The sequence below is a fragment of the Dendrobates tinctorius genome, unplaced genomic scaffold, assembly GCF_039654945.1.
Source record: "Dendrobates tinctorius isolate UK_male_01 unplaced genomic scaffold, ASM3965494v1 ptg000010l, whole genome shotgun sequence".
NCBI classification, from domain to species: Eukaryota; Metazoa; Chordata; class Amphibia; order Anura; family Dendrobatidae; genus Dendrobates; species Dendrobates tinctorius.
In genome coordinates, this window is record NW_027361678.1 from 14,061,689 (window position 1) to 14,084,875 (window position 23,187).

Consider the following 23,187-nt stretch of genomic DNA (forward strand, 5'->3'; position numbering starts at 1 on the left):
CTTCTACCTCTTCCATCCTCTGGCCTATGGTATGGTGGGGTCTCTGTCTGACGCTGCCGACAGCCCCATGGCAGGACTGCGCTGGATGGACTCCTGGGACTTCTGAACATGGCGCCGGGGCAGGATCAGTAATCGGTGCAGTAATGCTGGACTGTGTACCGGTGGAGTGGACTCTAGTGCCATGTGCTTTTTCGAACTATGGGTCTGCGGAGTGCGGGTGAGGGGACTCATTGTGGCACGTTTGTCATGGCGTCCAAATGCCTTCAGCGCTCGTGGGTTAACCCCCCCATATGCTGCCCATTGTTATGATGGATGAGTCCCCGGGCCATTCACACACCTTGTTGTTCTCCGGCTTTATAATGGAGTGGACCCTCCAGCGGTTACTGTGTACGTGGTCTAGTGATGAGCCCCCTGGAGCCCTGTGTCAGTGTACTGAAACCTGCGTAGGAGGAGGTAGCATGGAGCCTGTGGTCGGTGGATGCAGTTGCCATAGCGATAGGGTAGGACAGGAAGAAAGCAGCAGATTAGGATGGAGCAGAGGTCTCTACTTTCCGCTGCCTGATTACATCTGCAAGATGTGCAGCCGGTAATTGTACCTAACGGCTTTAACTCCTCGCTGTCTGGGCTGCACTGTCATCATTTGCACAGGACTGGGATCTGATCCTCCCTGCACCCCACACATCAGCTGTACAGTGCCTGCCCTCCCTCTGGCCCTGTGGCTTTGTCTTCCCTCTCTCCAGCTTCTGTCCAGCAACGGCCAGCGTCCATTACCCTCTTGTGCTGCTGCTCCCTGTGTGGAGAGCGGGAGATGCAATAAACGGTTCTTTGGTCTCCTGACAGTATACAGCGCCTCCTGGAGGGGTGGGTTGGAGAGGTAATGATGAAGTGCCGCACAACGGCCATCCCATAAACCGGAGACATTGTGCTTCCTGTTTTTGTGGTGAGGGAAGGGCGTCTCATGGCAGGTGGAGCGGTGTTAGGAGGACACTTCGCGGCAAGATTGTTGGTTTAGCGCAGTGTGTGGTGTTGTCATGGGTGGAACGATGCAATAAAGCAAGCACCTTATGGGGGGGATTGTGGGTGGAGCGATGCTGAGGGCATCTCGTGGTGGGAGGGAGCATTGCTGTGGGTTAGTGGCTAGAGCAGTGTGAGGGGTGTCCTTTGGAGTGCTGCAGTGGGATCTTGGGTGGAGGAGACCTGCGCTGTACAAATGAAAAAAGAGAGCAGCAGGTATGTGATATATTACAATGTGAATTCAACCATGAACCTGTGTTCCTCTTTCCCTCCTTGCAAACTCTGCCCTTTTACTCCTCCCGCTATATATTCCGCCCTAATATTACTCCTCCTCCTATAAATCCTACCGTGATATTGCTCCTACCGCTATAAATAACACGCTGGTATTATTCCTCCCCCTATAAACCTCACCCTGGTACTCCTCCCCCTACAAACCTGTCTTTAATATTACTCCTCCTATAAACCGCACCCTGATATTACTCCACCTATAAACCCCGCCCTATTACTCCTCCACCTATAAACCCCACCCTGATATTACTCCTATAAACCGCACCCTGATATTACTCCACCTATAAACCCCGCCCTATTACTCCTCCACCTATAAACCCCGTCCTGATATTAATCCACCTATAAACCCCGCCCTGATATTACTCCACCTATAAACCGGTCTTTTGGTGGCAGGCAGGGGCCCCGGAGTGCTTAGGGACCCGCCCAGTCCAGCAAAGAAGCAGCCGGCTTCATGAGGGACCTTGGCTTCGACTACGTCCTGCGCCTCCTTCTCCAGCATGGACTCTATTATTCCTCCCCCTGAGTTCTGCACTCCACCCCTCAGTGTCTCAGGTGATGGAGGATGAGACCTGCGGCCATCACTCAAAGCCAACACCTCAGTGACCAGTCACATGGAGCTCCGTGACTACAGAGTGCAGGGGGAAGGCGCGCTTTCAGGAGCGCGCTATGGCTGTTCTGTGCGCACAGAACCTATGATGAGGTCACAGGAGGGGAGGAGTCAGGGGTCACATGATCAGGGGCCTCGGTGTATGCAGGACTCTACTGTGCTGGATGTCATGGTGCTGGATGAGGGTAAGTTTATGTGTGGGGTCAGGAGGGGTTTACAGGGTGGATGTAGCAGTGCTGTGTGTGTGTACAAGGAGTACGGAGCAGAGCCATGTGTGTACGAAGTGTATGGAGCGCAGCCGTGTGTGTACGAGGCGTACGGAGCGGAGATGCGCTTTGTACGAGGCGTACGGAGCGGAGCCGCGCGTGTACGAGGCGTACGGAGCGGAGGTGAATGTGTATTTTGGCATGGGGGGGGCCCGTTTGAAAGTTCGCATCGGGGCCCATAACTTTGTAGTTACGCCATTGGTGGCAGGAGACCTTCCTTCCTTCACTTGTGAGCACACAGTAATGTCTCATGTCTGGGGTGATGATCCCTGCATTACTCTCTGGCTTGTCACACTTCCCAGCTGCACCCTCTAGTGATGGGGGGAGATCACCAAAGGTTTGGTTTTTTTTTAAGCTTTTTGCCAAAAGCTGAACCTTGAGATAAAATGTCCATCAATCCTTCAATGTCACGTGCCTATGCACAGAGTCGACCAGGAGTGGAACATGGCCACGACCTGATGCAGAGGTAGCAGCCAATGTCAGAATGGATCAGTTGCTGCAAACCTTCCAAGGATGATGGTGTGTCTTCTCGCAGTTCTTCAACATCCTCCACAGATGACAGCATGGCCCTATTGTTCATGGTGCCACGGGGCTATGAGTTTTGCTGTTGGGGTTGGCACTAAGAGTGGTGCTGGTGTAAGTGGCGCTGGCAGGGTTGGTGCTTTGATTGGTGATATGAATGACACTGGGCGATTGGCGCTATTACTGAAGTTGGTGTAAGTGGCGCCAGCAGGGTTGGTGCTATGAGTGGCACTGGGTGGTTGACGCTATGAATGCCGGTGGTGTAGATAGCGTTGGCAGGGGTAGTGCTATGAATGGTGCTGGATGATTGTTGCTATGATTGGTACTATAAATGTCGCTGGTGTAGGTGGCGCCACCACGGTTGGCGCTATAAGTGGTGCTTCGAATAGTGCTGGTGTAGGTGGCGCCGGCAGGGTTGGTGCTATCAGTGGTGATATGAATGGTGCTGGTTTAGGTGGGGTCACTAGCAGGAATCAGAAGCCCAGGCGACGGCATTAATCTGTGCCACTGATTGGACTTTGTTGTCTGCTAATTATAATCAGTTCCTCCGTTGGATGTGTGCGCCTCCCCGGACACCTCGTCTGTGAATCCCATTATCTCCTGTCGGACCACCGTCCTGCCCTCTGCTGCCTCTGTTCTGCTCCACCTATGCACATAACGTCCTGAATGTGGGTATAGTAATTCTATGCCTTGCCGGGCAGGAGTCCCTCCGAACAGCGTTCTGCCAGTCCTAAATACCCGGACTCCCAGTTAACCATCACTGCTAATGCCGCTCCATCTGTTGGGGGGCACGCAGCTGGCTCTGGGGTGCTCAGCACTGAGGATGTGATTTTCTTGGAAGGGTCTGCAATCGCTGATCAGAGCTCTGTGTCTTTAAGATGCTGTGTGGGAGGGAGCAGCGAGGAGAAGCATTAAATGCTGGAAACCTTGAAGGAGCCACAGATCAGTAACTCCAGCACATACTCTGCATGCCTCCATTCCTGTGCCCTCTGTAATCCAACCACACACTGGCACTAAAGAGAAGTGACCCGTCAGCATGGATGTTGAGCTGCTGTCTGAAACCCAGAAAGAGCTGATCCGAGACACCTGGCGAATTGTGAACCAGAACCAGATCCATCATGGCACCGTGCTCTTCACCAGGTGAGAGACTTACACTGAGCTCTGAACTATGAAAACAGACTGGCACCAGGTGTTGTACTGTATGTGGCTTGGCACCAGATGCTGTACTGAATATGTGACCTGCCACCAAGTGCTGTACTGTATACGTAACGTGGAATCAGGTGCTGTACTGTAGCAGTAACCTAGCACCAGGTGCTGTACTGTATATGTAGCCTGGCACCCTGTGCTGTAGTGTAGATGTAGCCTGGCACCCGATGCTGTACTGTATATGTAGCCTGGCACCAGGAACTGTACTGTATATGTGGTCTGGCACCCGGTGCTGTACAGTATAAGTGGCCTGGCACCACAAGCTGTACTGTATATGTGGTCTGGCACCCGGTACTGTACTGTATAAGTGGCCTGGCACCAGATGCTGCACTGTATAAGTAGCCCTGACACCAGCTCTACTTTATATGTGGTCTGGCACCCGGTGCTGTACTATATATGTAGCCTGGCACCAGATGCTGTACTGTATATGTAGCCTGGCACCCGGTGCTGTACTGTATATGTTGCCTGGCACCCGGTGCTGTACTGTATACGTAGCCTGGCACCCGGTGCTGTACTGTATACGTAGCCTGGCACCTGGAGTTGTACTGTATATGTGGCCTGGCACCCAATGCTGTGCTGTATAAGTAGCCCTGGAATCAGGATCTGTACTTTTATATGTGGTCTGGCACCCGTTGCTGTACTGTATATGTGGCCTGGCACCAGATGCTGTATATGTAGCCTGGCAGCCGATGCTGTGCTGTAAAAGTAGCCCTCGCACCAGGAGCTGTACTTTATATATGGTCTGGCACCCGGTACTGTACTGTATATGTGACCTGGCACCAGATGCTGTACTGAATATGTAGCCTGGCACCCGATGCTGTGCTGTATAAGTAGCCTGGCACCCGGGGCTTTGCTGTATAAGTAGCATTCGCACCAGGAGCTGTACTTTATATGTGGTCTGGCACCCGGTGCTGTACTTTAAAAGTAGCCTGGCACTCAGTGCTGTACTGTATATGTAGCCTGGCACCAGGAGCTGTACTGTATACGTGGCCTGGCACCCCGTGCTGTACTGTATATGTAGCCTGGCACCCGGTGCTGTACTGTATACATAGCCTGGCACCAGGAGCTGTACTGTATGCGTGGCCTGGCACCAGGAGCTGTACGGTATATGTGGCCTGGCACCCGGTGCTGTGCTGTATAAGTAGCCTGGTACCCAGTACTGTACTTTATACGTGGCCTGTCATTAGACTCTGCACTTATGCACCATGTGCAGACTGATCCAGCCTTTTGTGTCTGTAATGACAACGTTATTATCGATAGTCTCCAGTATCGTTTTCCAGAAGGTGAAGAATTCTGAATATAACCGAACGGTTTTTTCTCCAGAGAATTTCTCTGTACAGAATTATAGGCGACTAATCAGAAATGTGAATTTTCTCATCTCTTATTTTTATCCGTCTCTTACAGTTGAGAATAAGAAGCAAATATCAATGTAGAAAATCCATTTCTCACATTTACACAGATCTAAGGAATATACATAGTAATATAACCGTCCTTCTCAGTGTGACATAGTAATATATATAATAATAAATATATATTAATATACATGGTAATATGCTTCTCATCAGTGATGATATCTAATATATAACTGCCAATTGTCACAGCTTCCGGCGATTGTGTCGCTATCCCACAATACACCGCGTCCCAATATACCCAAGTTATGGGTATTCCGATATGATGGCTGGGATTCATATCCCCCGCCGAGCCACGCTCAGCCAATGAGCAGCGCGGGATTCAAATCACCCGCCCCGCCGGCTGAGGCAACGAGCATTGCCGCGTGGGATTCGAATCCCCCGCCAAGCCGCGCTGCACCGCTCATTGGCTGAGCGCCGCAGGATTCAAATCCCCCGCCAAAGCCGCTCGGCTCCGCTCATTGGCTGAGCCAACCGCCAGCTGAGGCTTGGTGGGGGATTCAAATCCCGCTCAGCCGGTTGGGCGGGGGATTACTTACATACTTACCTGACCGGGGGGAGCGTTGCCGCTGCGCTTATCTTCTTACCGGAGACCGTGCAGGAGTGTGGTGTCGGAATCGCGAATGCGCAAAGCGCTATCCGGCGCCATTTTACTGAAGACACATTTGCAGTGTGTCTTAAGCAATATGGCGCTGGACAGCGCGGTATGGGCATGCGCGTACTCCGGCGCTCCTCCCCCGGCCTCTGGCAGAACGGGACAGCGCTGGAGCACAGGGGAGAACGGGGAGTATAAATGTTTGTTTTTTTTCTTTTGTATATGTGCAGTTTAATAGGGGTGAGAGGACCATACATATCAGGATAGGGGGGTGAGAGGACCATGCATACCAGGATGGGGGGTGAGGGGACCATGCATACCAGGATAGGGGGGGGTGAGAGGACCATGCAAACCAGGATAGGGGGTGAAGGGACCATGCATACCAGGGTATGGATGAGGGGGGACCATGCATATCAGGATTGGGGGTGAGGGGACCATGCATACCAGGATTGGGGGTTGAGGGGACAATGCATACCAGGATTGGGGGTTGAGAGGACCATGCATACCAGGATATGGGGGTGAGAGGACCATGCATACCAGGATATGGGGGGTGAGGGCTATGCATGCATTCAAATTTCATTTCTCCAGCGGGATTTGGTACCTGTCCACACTGCCAAAAGTACCAATACCTGGTTTACCATCAACAGTATCACTGTGCTTGATTGGCAGCAAACTCGCCTGACCTTAACCCCATAGAGAATCTGTCAAGATGAAGATGAGAGACACCAGACCCAACAATGCAGATGAGCAGAAGGCTGCTATCAAACCAACCTGGGCTTCCATAACACCTCAGCAGTGCCACAGGCTGATTGCCTCCATGCCACGCCACATTGATGCAGTAATTGATGCAAAAGGAGCCCGACCAAGTATTGAGTGCATTTACGAACATTACATTTCAGTAGGCCAACATTTCGGGTTTTAAAATCATTATTCAAGCTGGTGTTATAAAGTGTTCTAATTTACTGAGATAATGACTTTTGGGTTTTCATTGTCTGTAAGCCATAATCATCAACAGTAACAGAAATAAACACGTGAAATAGATTGCTCTGTTTGTAATTACTCTGAGTTTCACTTTTTGTATTGATGAACTGAAATGATCTTTGATGATATTCTAATTTTGTGAGAAACATCTGTATATAGTAATGTAACCATCCTTCTCAGTTTGATGTAGTAATATGGCCACACTTCTCATGGTGATATAGTAATGTATATACAGGGTGGACCATTTATATGGATACACCTGGGTGGGCCATTTATAAAGTTGGATCCAAAATGGCCAACTTCAAAATGGCTACCATGGTCACCACCCATCTTGAAAAGTTTTCCCCCTCCCATATACTAATGTGCCACAAACAGGAAGTTGATATCACCAACAATTCCCATTTTATTTAGGTGTATCCATATACATGGCCCACACAGGTGTATCCATATAAATGGTCCACCCTGTAGTAATATGGCTGTCCTTCTCCTCAGTGTGATATATATACAGTGCTCAAAAAAATAAAGGGAACACTAAAATACCACATCCTAGCTATCACTGAATAAAATATTCCAGTTGCAAACCTTTATTCATTGCATAGTGGAATGCGTTGAGAAACAATAAAAACGATCAATGTAAATCAAATTTAATATTCCACTGAGATCTGGATTTGGAATGATACTCAAATTCAAAGTGGAAAATCAAATTAAAGGCTGATCCAACGTCAGTGGAAATGCCTCTACACAAGAAAATGATGTTCAGTAGTGTGTGTGGCCTCCATGTGCCTGTATGAACTCCCTACAACGCCTGGGCATGCTCCTGATGAGGCAGCGGATGGTCTCCTGAGGGATCTCCTCCCAGACCTGGACTAAAGCATCCGCCAACTCCTGGGCAGTCTGTGGTGCAACGTGACGTTGGTGGAAGGTGCGAGACATGATGTCCCAGATGTGTTCAATCGGATTCAGGTCTGGGGAACGGGCGGGCCAGTTCATAGCTTCAATGCCTTCATCACATTCCAGCCACATGAGGTCTGACATTGCCCTGCATTAGGAGGAACCCAGGGCCAACTGCACCAGCATATGGTCTCACAAGGGGTCTGAGGATCTCATCTCGGTGCCTAATGGCAGTCAGGCTACTTCTGACGAGCACATGGAGGGCTGTGCGGCGCTCCAAAGAAATGCCATCCCACACCATTACTGACACACTGGCAAACCGGTCATGCTGAAGGATGTTGCAGGCAGATCGCCCTCAACGGCGTCTCCAGACTCTGTCACATGTGCTCAGTGTGAACCTGCTTTCATCTGTGAAGAGCTCAGGGCGCCAGTGGCGAATTTGCCAATCCTGATGTTCTGTGGCAAATGCCAAGCGTCCTGCACGGTGTTAGGCTGTGAGCACAACCCCCATCTGTGGACATTGGGCACTCAGACCATCCTCATGGAGTCGGTTTCTAACCGTTTGTGCACACACATGCACATTTGTGGCCGGCTGGAGGTCATTTTGCAGGGCTCTGGCAGCGCTCCTCCTTTTCCTCCTTGCACAAAGGCTGAGGTAGCGGTCCTGCTGCTGTGTTGTTGCCCTCCTACGGCCCCCTCCACGTCTCCTGGTGTACTGGCCTGTCTCCTGGTAGAACCTCCAGCCTCTGGCCACTACGCTGACAGACACAGCAAACCTTGCCGCAGTTTGGGTTGATGTGCCATCCTGGATGAGCTGCACTACCTGAGCCACTTGTGTGGGTTGTAGAGTCCGTCTCATGCTACCACAAGTGTGAAAGCACAACCAACATTCAAAAGTGACCAAAACATCAGCCAGAAAGCATTGGTACTGAGATGTGGTCTGTGGTCCCCGCCTGCAGAACCACTCCTTTATTGAGGATGTCTTGATAATTGCCAATAATTTCCATCTGTTGTCTATTCCACTTGCACAACAGCATGTGAAATTGATTGTCAAGCAGTGTTGCTTCCTAAGTGGACAGTTTGATTTCACAGAAGTTTGATTAAGGCTATGTGCACACGTAGCGTTTTAAAACGCTCACTAAAAACCGGACTCCTTCCCAGAAATCGTGCAGTTTTTTCCGCGCGATTTCACTGCGATTATGATCGCGATTTTGCCGCGATTTTCGCGTGCGTTATTCAAGCACTTTCCAAGCGATTTGAAGCATCGCTTGGAAAGTGATTGACAGGTGGGACAAACTCGTCAAACATAGTGTTTGACAAGTGTGACCAGGTTTTTACTATTGAGGCCGCCTATGCGGCATCAATAGTAAAAGATAGGATGTTAAAATGGTAAAAAAAAAATAAAAAAAATCGGGGTATATTTACCTTCCGGCGTCCCGCGCTGCATTCCCGGGCCTCAGCGTTCCCAGTAATGCCTTGCGAGACCTGTGATGACGTAGTCTCGCGTTGCTATAGCGATCTCGCGAGACCGCTAGAGTCACGCGAGACTACGTCATTACAGGGCCTTGCCGCAAGGCATTACTGGGAACGCTAGGCCGGGAATGCAGCGCGGGACGCCGGAAGGTAAATATACCCCGATTTTTTATTTTTTTTACAGGGGTATGGTACCCAGGGCCTGGAGGACAGTCTCCTCTCCTCCACACCGTGGGTACCAACCGCACATGAGATGCTTAACTTCCCGCATGGTGGGCATAGCCACATGCGGGAAGTAAGCGATTCTCATGCATTCCTATGGGTGCGGAATCGCGGCAATTCTTTGCGATTCCGCACAAAAGAATGAGCATGCTGCGATTTTTTCCGCGATGCGATTCCGCCCCGGAAAAAAGCGCAGCATTAGCACAGCATGTACGGAATACCATAGGAATGCATGGGGGGCGTTCTGTACACGATTTTTAAACGTTTTCGCGCCGAAAATCGCGGCAAAAACGCTTAAAAATCGCTACGTGTGCACACAGCCTTACTTGGAGTTATATTCTGTTGTTTAAGTGTTCCCTTTATTTTTTGAGCAGTGTATATAGTAATATGGCTGCCCTTCTCCTCAGTATGATATAGTAATATATACAGTTGTGGCCAAAAGTATTGACACCCCTGCAATTCTGTCAGATAATACTCAGTTTCTTCCTGAAAATGATTGCAAACACAAATTCTTTGGTATTATTATCTTCATTTAATTTGTCTTAAATGAAAAAACACAAAAGAGAATGAAGCAAAAAGCAAAACATTAATCATTTCACACAAAACTCCAAAAATGGGCCAGACAAAAGTATTGGCACCCTTAGCCTAATACTTGGTTGCACAACCTTCAGCCAAAATAACTGTGACCAACCCTTCCAGTAACCATCAATGAGTTTCTTACAATGCTCTGCTGGAATTTTAGACCATTCTTCTTTGGCAAACTGCTCCAGGTCCCTGATATTTGAAGGGTGCCTTCTCCAAACTGCCATTTTTAGATCTCTCCACAGGTGTTCTATGGGATTCAGGTCTGGACTCATTGCTGGTCACCTTAGAAGGCTCCAGTGCTTTCTCTCAAACCATTTTCTAGTGCTTTTTGAAGTATGTTTTGGGTCATTGTCCTGCTGGAAGACCCATGACCTCTGAGGGAGACCCAGCTTTCTCACACAGGGCCCTACATTATGCTGCAAAATTTGTTGGTAGTCTTCAGACTTCATAATGCCATGCACACGGTCAAGCAGTCCAGTGCCAGAGGCAGCAAAGCAACCCCAAAACATCAGGGAACCTCCGCCATGTTTGACTGTGGGGACCGTGTTTTCTTTGAATGCCTCTTTTTTTTCTCCTGTAAACTCTATGTTGATGCCTTTGCCCACAAAGCTCTACTTTTGTCTCATCTGACCAGAGAACATTCTTCCAAAATGTTTTAGGCTTTTTCAGGTAAGTTTTGGCAAACTCCAGCCTGGCTTTTTTATGTCTCGGGGTAAGAAGTGGGGTTTTCCTGGGTCTCCTACCACAGTGGTCCCCAACCTTTTTTGCACCAGGAACCGGCTTCAAGCAAGACCATTCTTCCATGGCCCGGCAGGGCGGGGATGGAGGTGTGACAGGGGCGGGGATTTGGTCATAAGGGGGCGCGGGGCTATGGACGCGGTTGTAGTTTGGCAGTGCATACTTATCATTTAATTATAACATTTATAATGTGACTCAACTCTCCATAGGTTTTTGAATGAGTGGGAGCACCTGGCTTGTTTCTCTGTTTCAGTGGGAGCACTGGGCTACTTCTACTGATGACCGTCACTGCTAATGATGATTGGAACCTACAAGGAAATGGAGCATTGAGCACTTAAGAAAAATTGTACTGGAGTACTGTACATGCTGATTATGTTCTAATCATCAGAAAATGTATGTGTGGCTCCCCCTGTTGTATGCTTGGCTCCCCTGTCCCATCCTTGTATACATGGCTCTGCTCCCACCCTCCCATCCTGTATACATGGCTCTGCTCCCACTCTCCTATCCTGTATACATGGCTCTGCTCCCACCCTCCCATCCTGTATGCATGGCTCCCCTGTCCCATCCTGTATGCATGGCTCCGCTCCCACTCTCCCATGTATTTATGGCTCCGCTCCCACTCTCCCTCCCTTGTATTTATGGCTCCGCTCCCATTCTCCCATGTATTTATGGCTCCGCTCCCACTCTCCCTCCCTTGTGTTTATTTCTCCGCTCCCACACTCCCTCACTTGTAAATATGGCTCCGCTCCCACTCTCCCTCCCTTGTATTTATGGCTCCGCTCCCACTCTCCCTCCTTTGTGTTTATTACTCCGCTCCCACACTCCCTCCCTTATATATATGGCTCTGCTCCCACTCTCCCTCCCTTGTATTTATGGCTCCGCTCCCACTCTGCCTCCCTTGTATATATGGCTCCGCTCCCACTCTCCCTCCCTTGTATTTATGGCTCCGCTCCCACTTTCTCTCCCTTGTATTTATGGCTCCGCTCCCACTCTCTCTCCCTTGTATTTATGGCTCCGCTCCCACTCTCCCTCCCCTGTATATATGGCTCCGCTCCCACTCTCCCTCCCTTGTATTTATGGCTCCGCTCCCACTCTCCCTCCCTTGTATATATGGCTCCGCTCCCACTCTCCCTCCCTTGTATTTATGGCTCCGCTCCCACTTTCTCTCCCTTGTATTTATGGCTCCGCTCCCACTCTCCCTTGTATTTATGGCTCCGCTCCCACTCTCCCTCCCCTGTATTTATGGCTCCACTCCCACTCTCCCTCCCCTGTATATATGGCTCCGCTCCCACTCTCCCTCCCTTGTATTTATGGCTCCGCTCCCACTCTCCCTCCCTTGTATTTATGGCTCCGCTCCCTCTCCCTCCCTTGTATATATGGCTCCGCTCCCACTCTCCCTCCCTTGTATATATGGCTCCGCTCCCACTCTCCCTCCCTTGTATGTATGGCTCCACTCGGCTCCCCCATCATACTTACCCTCACATCGCTGAACTTCCCTCCCTGCATCTCGCGGCGCTTCAGTTCCTGTGCGGAGCGGTCACATGCTACCGCTCATAAAGGTCTATGAATATGGACGCCACGCCTATGGGAGATGAGTGGCGTCCATATTCATGACCTTAAATGAGCGGTACACTCGACCGCTCAGCACTGGATGAAGCCGACAGGGACCGCTAGGTATCAGCTGCTGCACGGCCGCCGGCTCCCCTTGTGTCTGCGGACCGGCAAGGGCACTGCAGCGGCCTGGTGCTGGGCCGCGGACCGGTGGTTGGGGACCCCTGTCCTACCATACAGTCCCTTTTCATTCAGACGCCGACGGATAGTACGGGTTGACACTGTTGTACCCTCGGACTGCAGGGCAGCTTGAACTTGTTTGGATATTAGTGGAGGTTCTTTATCCAACATCCGCACAATCTTGCGTTGAAATCTCTTGTCAAATTTTCTTTTCCGTCCACATCTAGGGAGGTTAGCCACAGTGCCATGGGCTTTAAACTTCTTGATGACACTGCGCACGGTAGACACAGGAACATTCAGGTCTTTGGAGATTGACTTGTAGCCTTGAGATTGCTCATGCTTCCTCACAATTTGGTTTCTCAAGTCCTCAGACAGTTCTTTGGTCTTCTTTCTTTTCACCATGCTCAATGTGGTACACACAAGGACACAGGACAGAGGTTGAGTCAACTTTAATCCATGTCAACTGGCTGCAAGTGTGATTTAGTTATTGCCAACACCTGTTAGGTGCCACAGGTAAGTTACAGGTGCTGTTAATTACACAAATTAGAGAAGCATCACATGATTTTTCGAACAGTGCCAATACTTTTGTCCACCCTCTTTTTTATGTTTGGTGTGGAATTATATCCAATTTGGCTTTAGGACAATTCTTTTTGTGTTTTTTCATTTAAGACAAATTAAATGAAGATAATAATACCAAAGAATTTGTGTTTGCAATCATTTTCGGGAAGAAACTGAGTATTATCTGACAAAATTGCAGGGGTGTCAATACTTTTGGCCACAACTGTATAGTAATATGGCCGTCCTTCTCTGTATGATATAGTAATATATATAGTAATATGGCTGTCCTCCGTATGATATAGTAATATATATAGTAATATGGCTATACTTCTCCTCAGTGACGGCCATAAACTCCATCCATGGAGGCTGTGAGCTTTTTTTTTTACACTACAGCCCCACACACACGGCTCAGAGAGGAGACTGTTCTCCATTATCAAACATCTCCATGTATGAAGAGCCGTAAGTTCTCGCTATGTTTTAGGTCCGGTGAGGACGAGGCTGGGTCATTATTCATCTTTTCTGACCCCGAGCAATGGAGACTTTGATGTTGTGATGAATTGTCCTGCAGAAAAATCCTGTTTTTTGGATGGCAGTAGCTTGGAGGATTCCCATTCAAAATAAAACATAACTTTTAATAATTCATTAAAACCTGAGACATCACAAACAACACATATACAGACATAATAGTGCTCGTGCGTATCAATGCTCAGTTAAAAAATGGTTCGGTCTCACCATTACTCATGGATATAGACGCCCCGGCGTATTTTTCAGAGGTCCCCTGCTGGGTATTCGGGTCCATATAGCAGCACAAGACAGCGTGTGGAAAAGGAGGTTAAAGGGTTACAGGTGTGCAGTTTTCCCTATCCTCCCTGTCATGCCCAGGTATTACTCCTGTCCTTGCAAGGACCCTATAGTGTCACCCCCTGTTGTCAGAAGGGGTATTTGCTCCCTACGCGTTTCCTCCCCAATAACGGGGATTCATCAGGGGAGTTATACAAATAGATATAAGGGGGTTTAAATATATTTGTCCATAAAGAAAAAGAGAAGGCCCCGCAATGGCTGGGTGCCTCAACTAGCAGAGGGACTGTCCATATCACTTACTTTTTGGCAGTGATATGAAGAGTCCCTTTGCTAGTTGAGGCACCCAGCCATTGCGGGGCCTTCTCTTTTTCTTTATGGACAAATATATTTAAACCCCCTTATATCTATTTGTATAACTCCCCTGATGAATCACCGTTATTGGGGAGGAAACGCGTAGGGAGCAAATACCCCTTCTGACAACTGGGGGTGACACTATAGGGTCCATTTGGGGCCTGTCCTTGTAAGGGCAGGAGTAATACCTGGGCACGACAGGGAGGATAGGGAAAACTGCACACCTGTAACCCTTTAACCCCCTTTTCCACACGCTGTCTTGTGCTGCTATATGGACCCGAATACCCAGCAAGGGACCTCTAAAAAATACGCCGGGGCGTCTACGTCCATGAGTAATGGTGAGACCGAACCATTTTTTAAATGAGCACTGATACGCACAAGCACTATTATGTCTGTTTATGTGATGTCTCAGGTTTTAATGAATTAGTAAAGGTTATGTTTTATTTTGAATGGGAATCCTCCAAGCTACTGACATTTAACCCCTGAGGGATGTACATGTGGTATTAAGCATTCTTTGACACAGCTGATCTTGTTTTTTTTGGATGCAGACTTTTCCTGCTCCACTGATGGATGAAATTGTCCTCTAATTTCTGTCATGAAGTTTGGGACTTGATGGTGTTCCATCTTCAACCTGAAAAGGCCCAACAAGCTCCTCTGTAATAATCCCACCCATAGCAGTTTCCTGTGGAGAAAGTGGAGGTTTGTGCCCTATACTGATCCTGCCACAGCCCCTCCATCTGCTCCGTCCAGAGCAGTCTCATCTCATCAGTCCTTAAAACCTGGGAACACTCTGTATCAGATATTTCTTAGTCCAATCCTGACATTCCCACTTCTGTGTCTTATTTAGTAGTGGTTGGGTTCGGTCTCCTTACCTCGGCCATGTGTCTGTGGTGCTGGTTCTGTTAGAATTATCCTCTGTAGACCAGGAACAATCTGGGACGTCTCAGAGTCGGACAATCCCTTCTGGCCATTTTGCCTGAGGAGCTGTTAATACTTCAGTACACCCCTATGAAAAGCAGGGCATCCTGAGGCCATACCCCTCATTATATACGTTGACATAAGTGTCTGCAGTGCTGCCCACTGTGAAGTCCTGCTCCAGGAAGGGCGATGGAAGTTGCGAGGACATCCCCGACCTGTGAAATCCTGCTCCAAGTGGGGCAATGGATGCTGTGTGGAGTGAATTCAGCCCCGGCCTCCTGTGACATCCTGCTCAAGAAGGGGAGATCGACTCTGCAGGAGTGAGTGCAGTCCTGGCCCCCTGTGACAATGGACACTGGGGGGAGTAAGATAGAAAGGACATTGCAGACACCAAATTGCCAGTAATCTGTGATAATTGGGGCTTTTCCTGTCATTGAAGCTATGTAAATTTCTAGCATTGTCCTCTGCTTGCTGTCAGTGAACTGGGACCAGTAATAGGGCTCATACTCACTGACGATAAAATCGGACACACTGACCAATGTTAGTCAATGGGTGACATCTCGCGATTTTTTTTCCCATCCAAAATCGGACTGAGAAAAAAAGCGCAGCATGCTGCGATTTGCGCCAATGCAAGTCAATAGCTGCGATTAAAAAAACGGACCATCCGCTTTCCATGGATACATTACCATTCTGTGGCATAGAACACTGTAAATGGTCCTGTAAATGACTGTAGAAAAATAGTTGCTGCCAAAAAAAACTGATTGCAAACGGATGCAAAGATTAAAAATCTCATAGAAATCGCATGACACTCGCATAGCACTCCACCCTTTTTTACAGTCCAGAAATCGGACCGTTTTTTTAATCGCAAATGAGGATGAGCCCATAGGGCCATGAGCGGAAGAGAGCTCTGTGAGACTTCATCTGCAGTAGATTGGATACCGCATTCCTGCTAAGCAATGAGGAATGGAGCCCTGCATGGGTCTGCCGAGTCGCAAGAAGTGCAAATGTGAAAGGGGAACCGTGTGACCATGATTCGTTCTCCTGAGCTGTGGCGCCATCTCTAGGGCGATTTCTCGTTTGCACAGCATGTTGCCTCTCACTCTCTCTGTCTTTCAGGCTTTTCGAGCTGCAGCCGGACCTCGTCGTCCTCTTCCACTATCATTCTGCTCCGTTCTCAAGTGTCCAGGAATGTCTGACCTCGACCGAATTCACTGAGCACATCCGGAAAGTGAGTGACCCTGGAACGTACAGCAGCACAAGACTATCCCTAAAAGAACCCTCCGCACAAGTATGGCGGTAACTGAGAGATCATGCTTATCAGGCGGAGCGGCGCACCCATCAGGTCACATGGGACAGGGCGGAGCATTGCACCCATCAGGTCCCTGGGGTGGAGCGGCGCATCCATCAGATCACGTGGGACAGGGTGGAGTGTCACACCCATCAGGTCCCTGGGGGTGGAGTGGTACACACATTAGGTCACAAGGTAGAGAGGCGTCCCCATCAGCTCCCTGAATGTTGTGGTGCAGCGATAGGAACGCAGGAGACAGGGCAGAGCTTTGCAACCATCAGGTGACAGGAAATAGGGTGGAGAGTTGCACCCATCAGTTCCCTGGGTGGAGTGGTACACCCATCAGATTGCAGTGAGGGTGCAGCACTGCACATGTGCCCTTTAAATGGGTTTTCCCACACAAAGTTTATTTTAATCAATAAATCTTGGAATAATAATAATTTCCACAATTGGAAGTTTAACTAAAATGTTCCTGTGCTGAGAATCTTATAAATGTCTCCTGCTGTACTGTGTAATGGTCGTGTCTGACCATGTGGGAAAATGGTCTGATTATACCACAGCTCCTGGGCAGGGGAGGAAATAATAGAGCATACAGACATTACAGCACAGGATCGCAGCCGATTCTTTTTGTGAGATAAAACATTTTATAAAAAATAGGCAGTAAAATGTTTTACCACAAAGAATCAGGTGTGATCCCTGCTGTCCTGTCTGTATCCTCTCTTCAGCGTAAGACAACATGACCTCTTCAAGTATTTTAATATGTGCAAACTGGGGTAAATACAGGGTGGGCCATTTATGTGGATATACCTGGGTGGGCCGACTTCAAAACGACCACCACAGTCACCACCCATCTTGAAAAGTTCCCCCCCCCATACTAATGTGCCATAAACAGGAAGTTGGTATCACCAACTATTCCCATTTTATTTAGGTTGTGTCCATATAAATGACCCACCCTGTAGGTCCGGCACCATAGTAAGAGAAACATGCCCAGATCATGATGCCTTCACCACCATGCTTCACTGTCTTCAGCATGTACTGTGGCTGAATTCAGAGTTTAGGGGTCGTCTGACGAACTGTCTGCAGCCCTTGGACCCAAAAAGGACAATTTTACTTTCATCAGTCCACAATATGTTTCTCCATTTCTCTTTAGGCCAGTTGATGTGTTCTTTGGCAGATTGTATCCTCTTCAGTACATGTCTTTTTTTCAACAGTGGGACTTTGCGGGGACTTCTTGGTAAGAGATTAGTGTCACACAGGTGTCTTCTGTCACAGTCCTCACAGGTAACGTGAGACTGTTTGTGATCATCCTGGAGCTGATCATCGGCTGAGCCTTTGCCATTCTGGCTATTCATCCATATGAATGGTAGTCTTCCGTTTTCTTCCACGTCTCTCTGGTTTGGCTTTCCATTGTAAAGCATGGGAGATCATTTTAGCCGATCGTCTGCACTTCTTAATACGTTTTACCCTCTCCAATCAACTTTTTAAACAAAGTACGCTGTTCTCCTGAACAATGTCTCAAACGACCCAATTTCTCAGGCTTTCAAGGAGAAATGCATGTACACCTTGTCCAGGCTTCACCCTTCGGTAAGGGCCCCCTGATTCACACCTGTCTCTTCACAGAATGATTGACCTCACTGATTGAGCACCACACTGCTCCCTTTTCAATTCATTAATTCTCAGACTCAGAAACCTGCAGATCATGAATGCCGAGTCTGGTGGTTTTATTAGAATCTACTGCACCAACTGGTAAATTATGTGACGTGTGGTGGTATAATTTATACCAAAAACAGTGATTAATCTGGTTAGTCGTAGTGGACCGCTATTATTTTGAACACTACTGTATTATTATTCCAAGATCTAGTGAATAAAATGATGAATAAAATTAATTTTGTTCCTGAGAAGTCCACTCGCTGTACAGGGTGCTGCCTCATGATCATGTGGCAGTGCTGTCTACACGGCCCAACACACTCAGAATATAGATACCAATTATCCTGAATGAGAAATGGTCCAGTCTGAGGCTGCACTACTGCCGCCTGATTGGTGCAGTGTTGTCATTGAGACCCATCCTGCTAACATGGATGCTGGGTTCTCCGTGGTGCAGCCTCTGTTCATGTAGGGAGGGGATAACTATCGATTTAACATGAAGGCTCGCCCTAGTCATCGGGAGGGGGGGGGTCACATTTTCACAGCAGTGGGGCAGTGACGGTCTCAGCTGTATGTGAGGGGGGGTAGTGATATTGGGGTTCAGCATCCAGTATAACCCCCGTCTGCTCCCCATTCAGGTGATGACAGTGATAGACGCTGCGGTGCGGAGCCTTGATGCTCTGCCCTCTCTGGAGGAATATTTGACCAGCCTGGGGATGAAGCACCGTGCCACCGGAGTCCGACTGGAGTCCTTCAATGTGAGTGTAGGGGCGGGGCGCTTGGTTACAGCCATGACTTCTGACCTTATTTCCTTTTTTTTTTTTTGCAGACAGTGGGGGAGTCATTGCTTTTCGCTCTGGAGTCCGGGCTGGGGGACATATTCACATCTGACACTCGCGATGCCTGGAGCGGACTGTACGCCATTGTGTCGAGCGCCATGAGCCGTGGCTGGCGGAGGGATCCGGATGAGCAATGACCACTACCGGGTACCGGACATGTGCAGCGGGATCAGGTGCCGCACAGTCATGTGTCCGTCCTGTCTTGTGCTTTACTTGTCTTAGGAGTTAGTGTAATAAACTGGAAAACAACCAGACCATGTGGTCCTTGTCCATTCAGGGGCCACTCAGCCATCCTCCTCCTCACAGGATGTAAGTGAGAGGACCCAGTATACCCAATACCACAACCTACTGCACCAGCACAGCACGTTAGCGACAGAACCTGCACAACACACCATGTGGCCTCAACACAACCTGCTGCACCTGCACACGGCAGCACATGTCCGCAACCCAACCTACTCCACCTACACACAGCACCAGACGTCCACCTGCACACAGTGCCACACGTCTGCAAGCTAACCTGCACACAATAGGACTTGGGTTCTTTATTTGGCATGACTCCACTTGTTCAGGCAGCGATGCGCAGTTCCCATGCAAGCGCAAAATTGAACGAGGGAACGACTCTGCAAAGAGGTGGTGGGAGGATGAGCCACTCCCCTCTGTGACTAGATCTTCTGCTGGCAGTTCATACACTGGCGGGGCCCGGAATCACAGAGGGGCCTAATAGCCATAATGCAGCCTGCGCTATTCTGCATGTCACAAAAACTCCATCATCCAAGGCACTCAGCAACTTGTTAACCTCTGACCTTTAAAAAAAAAAAAAAAAAGAGCCTTACAGGGGCTCACGGAAACACCTCCTGGGTGCAGCATGTCCCCTGTACATAACTGTCCTGTGAACGCTCTTCTACAGAGGTCTCTGACGGGCTGTCGGCACGGGTCTCCAGTGCACCATATGAGGGGTGAGCCGGGGAGGCCAGAGGTGACAGGTCCTCCTCCTGTAATACAGTCGCTACGAAAACCTGGGGGGGGGGGGGGGGGGGGGGGGAGGTAAAAAGGAGAAAACTCGATAAGGCAATGCATGCAGAGAGGGGGTCCTGAGGACAGAAGCAAATTCTCACCGTGGACTGCAGTGTGGTCGATATACTGCTGCTTTCCGGGTCCTGCAAGATCCCCTCACCCTGCTCCGACATCTGCAAGAGAAAGTCAGCAGCACAGGGGCAAATGTTATCAGTAGGGTAGAGACTAAAAGTCAGGTTGTGTAACCTGCCATGGAGGCCAATCGACCAGGGTACAATTGTTGGATTGTGTGTCCCTGGGTCGCAGTCTAATCGGAAGGTTATGTGTCATATGGGCGGAGTCTAATCAGGAGGGTGTCTTGCGGGCAGATTCTAGTCGAGAGACTGTGTCCTGGGGGTGGAGTCCCATCAGGAGGTTACGTGTTCTAGGGGCGGAGTCTAATGTGCCAGGGTTTAATCCTTGTGTAATCTGGGGTCAGAGGCTCGTTCTTACCTGATAACTCGATGGTCTTTTTGGATGCAGTTTTCTCAGACAAAGGCCGAAAATAGAGAAGAGCAAACAGCAGAGGAGCGAAGCAAAGGTGAAGAGAGTGACTGGATGGGTGGAGCCTGTGGAAAAACAGGAGCAGGAGCGCTCAGGAGCTGGACTCCTTTTAGGGCATATGAGCCGTGGTCCCACTTACCGAGCCGCAGGACGGAGAAGAACAGCAGCCAGAAGATGCAGAGTATGGGGGCGGCAAGCAGTTGGCGGGCGGCGGCGGCATGCAGGCGGGGACTCAGCTTTGCGGGGATGTAGGCGTAATAGATGTTGTAGCGGTCAGTCATGTGCTTCAGGAGCAGATATAGGAGACCTGTGGGCAGAGAAGAGATGAGGGGGCTGCACCATACAGTAATGGACAAGGTCTCCCGAACACTCACCGAAGGGCGCGATGATGGGGCACGTGATGCTGTACGTCATCACTACCGAGAAGACGCATGTTGTCCAGGCGTACTCTAGGCCAAACTGGAACTCATAGGCCTGATTCTATAACGAGAAATATGGAGGTCCTCACACCACACTCGGGCCACACCCCACCACCATAGGAAAAAAAAGTTACCCGCTTTACGTGGAGCCGCTCCGGGATGGATTTGGCCAAGCACAGACGGGTTGCGTAGACAGTGAGGCCTGGAATACGCAGCAGCTCCATCGCCGTACCAATCAGACTGGCAGTTATGACGTAGTTAACGAAGAATGCGCCATTATTAGGTAGAAATACACACCTGAGGAAGAGGTCATGTAATGGTCAAGTACCGTACAATGCGGTGGAGGTCATGTGATCAGTGAGTGCTGTACAGACGGTGCGGTGGAGGGGAGTCGTGTGATCAGTGAGCGCCGTGCAGACGGTGCGGTGGAAGGGGGGGGGGGGGTTCATGTGATCAGTGAGCGCCGTACATATGCTGCGGTGGAGGGGGGTCATGTGATCAGTGAGCGCCGTACATATGGTGCGGTGGAGGGGAGGTCGTGTGATCAGTGAGCGCTGTACAGACGGTGCGGGGGAGGGGGGGGGGGGTCGTGTGATCAGTGAGCGCTGTACAGACGGTGCGGGGGAGGGGGGGGGGTCGTGTGATCAGTGAGCGCTGTACAGACAGTGCGGTGGAGGGGAGTCGTGTGATCAGTGAGCGCCGTACATATGGTGTGGTGGAGGGGGGTCGTGTGATCAGTGAGTGCCATACAGACGGTGCGGTGGAGGGGGGGCTTGTGTGATCAGTGAGCGCCGTATAGACGGTGTTATGGGGGGGGTCATGTGATCAGTGAGCGCCGTACAGACGGTGTGTTGAAGAGGGGGGGGGGTCATGTGATCAGTGAGCGCCATACTGACGGTGGGGTGGAGGGGGGGTCATGTGATCAGACGGTATGATAGAGGGGTCATGGGATCACAGTAGGGTGCATCGGGTGAGGTCTTAGAGTTGGGTTCTTAACTCACTGAAACTTCACATTTGCTGAATCCAAAAAGTGAATATCAAAGAGCCATCGAAAGAAGAGATCCAGACTGCGGAGAAAAGAGAGTGTCAGCTCTGCAGTCAAGTCTATACCAGTGCCTTATGTGCGATGCCTGCAGTACCTAGTCAGCCCCAGAGAGGGCAGCACGATCACCATGAAGACCAGGAACAGGAAGCACTTGTGCATCGTTAGCTGGTTCTCGTTAGACCTGTAAAGCAAAAAATTGTGGAAATCATACAGGATGATGAGGGAGAGTGTGTGAAGATGCACACTCCAATCATCAACAACCACAGTAAAACGGCCAACACAAAAGGGGACTTGTATACCCCCAAACAGGAGGGACATACACTACAGCGGGACACTGATCCCACCCCCCCCAAACAGGAGGGATGTATACGGCAAGGGTCACTGATCTCCTCACCCCCCCCCATAGAGAAGGGATGTATACAAGGGGCACAGATTCCCCCCATAGAGGGGGGACGTATATGAAAGGGCACAGATACCCCTCCATACAGGAGGGGCGAGCTCTTACCTAGTCCAGTGACATTCCAGGAAGGCCGAGTAATACACCAGGAAGGGCAGACAGACGGAGAACACCCACAGCAGCAAGGTGGGTAGAAACTGGGTGATAACTGGATTCTGGAGAGAGACATCAGATGGGAAGGGGGGGGGTCACACTGCTCAGACATCAGGGGGAACAGACTGAGGGCCGCTCACCTGTAGGTTCTCTACGGGGTAGGTGACATTGAATCTGTCCATGGTGCTGACCACCACGGCTGGAGTGGTCAGGAAGAAGAGCAGGATAAACAGGGCCAGGTTAAGGGCCACAAGTCGCAGCCACCATGTGGGTCCAGACACCGCCAGATTCTCCCTGTCAGCGGCAGGAATATGAGCAGCCACTCGGCAGCGTACGGAAACATGACAGCAGACAGTCACTTACCATATAACGTCATTGGGCGCAGGAGCATAGCGCACGCTCCACTGGTGAGAATGGAGTATTGGGGTAACGGAAGATTGCTGGGGCGCTCGGCGGCACCGTGGCCAGCTGTAGTCCTGGATGATTCTGGTGAGAAGAGACTTTAAGTCACTCTCAGCACATTGGCGTCAGGTTTGTGGCATCTTTACTATAAGCTCATCCCCCTCAGATATGGCGTCATGAGAAAACACACCACCAACGAACCAAGCAACCACAATCATCTTATACAATCTGCACCAGTACACCTCACCACTACAGAGAGCCATCACCCAAAAACAGAGGCGTCACTC

General features: G+C 49.8%; 3 protein-coding genes across 14 annotated transcripts in view; 2 read left to right on the top strand and 1 right to left on the bottom strand.

The window, feature by feature from the left end:
• Window positions 1–6,948, top strand: part of POMT2 (protein O-mannosyltransferase 2) — a 36,207-nt gene extending 29,259 nt beyond the window's left edge. For 4 of the 7 annotated variants that reach the window (XM_073587334.1, XM_073587347.1, XM_073587339.1 and 1 more), the window contains 2 exons: window positions 1–3,837; window positions 6,577–6,948. In XM_073587334.1, coding sequence (XP_073443435.1) covers window positions 1–106 — 106 coding nt within the window. In that variant the 3' untranslated portion in view covers window positions 107–3,837; window positions 6,577–6,948. Of the gene's footprint in view, window positions 3,838–6,554 lie in introns of all 7 variants that reach the window. The other 3 variants (XM_073587324.1, XM_073587330.1, XM_073587325.1) reach the window with 3 other exon arrangements.
• On the top strand, window positions 3,699–19,967 carry NGB (neuroglobin). The gene is made up of 4 exons (XM_073587440.1): window positions 3,699–3,837; window positions 16,273–16,384; window positions 18,727–18,846; window positions 18,918–19,967. Exons 1-4 carry the CDS (start codon window positions 3,734–3,736, stop codon window positions 19,062–19,064), a joined length of 483 nt encoding a protein of 160 aa, XP_073443541.1. The 5' UTR covers window positions 3,699–3,733; the 3' UTR covers window positions 19,065–19,967.
• The window catches only part of TMEM63C (transmembrane protein 63C), a 17,515-nt gene continuing 13,782 nt past the window's right edge, over window positions 19,455–23,187 (bottom strand). For all 6 annotated transcript variants that reach the window (XM_073587297.1, XM_073587306.1, XM_073587302.1 and 3 more), the window contains 11 exons: window positions 22,862–22,984; window positions 22,639–22,792; window positions 22,454–22,560; window positions 22,043–22,129; window positions 21,905–21,970; window positions 21,038–21,200; window positions 20,859–20,964; window positions 20,624–20,791; window positions 20,434–20,549; window positions 20,043–20,114; window positions 19,455–19,943 (listed from right to left, as the gene is read on the bottom strand). In XM_073587297.1, coding sequence (XP_073443398.1) covers window positions 19,767–19,943; window positions 20,043–20,114; window positions 20,434–20,549; window positions 20,624–20,791; window positions 20,859–20,964; window positions 21,038–21,200; window positions 21,905–21,970; window positions 22,043–22,129; window positions 22,454–22,560; window positions 22,639–22,792; window positions 22,862–22,984 — 1,339 coding nt within the window. In that variant the 3' untranslated portion in view covers window positions 19,455–19,766. The remainder of the gene's footprint in view (window positions 19,944–20,042; window positions 20,115–20,433; window positions 20,550–20,623; window positions 20,792–20,858; window positions 20,965–21,037; window positions 21,201–21,904; window positions 21,971–22,042; window positions 22,130–22,453; window positions 22,561–22,638; window positions 22,793–22,861; window positions 22,985–23,187) is intronic.

What these genes read in the sequence shown, in the direction of transcription:
- NGB (XM_073587440.1), top strand. Translation starts at nt 3,734, where the DNA reads ATGGATGTTGAGCTGCTGTCTGAAACCCAGAAAGAGCTGATCCGAGAC. An exon ending in GGCACCGTGCTCTTCACCAG is followed by an intron (nt 3,838 to 16,272) that starts GTGAGAGACTTA and finishes TCTGTCTTTCAG; the next exon opens with GCTTTTCGAGCTGCAGCCGG. An exon ending in TCCGACTGGAGTCCTTCAAT is followed by an intron (nt 18,847 to 18,917) that starts GTGAGTGTAGGG and finishes TTTTTTTTGCAG; the next exon opens with ACAGTGGGGGAGTCATTGCT.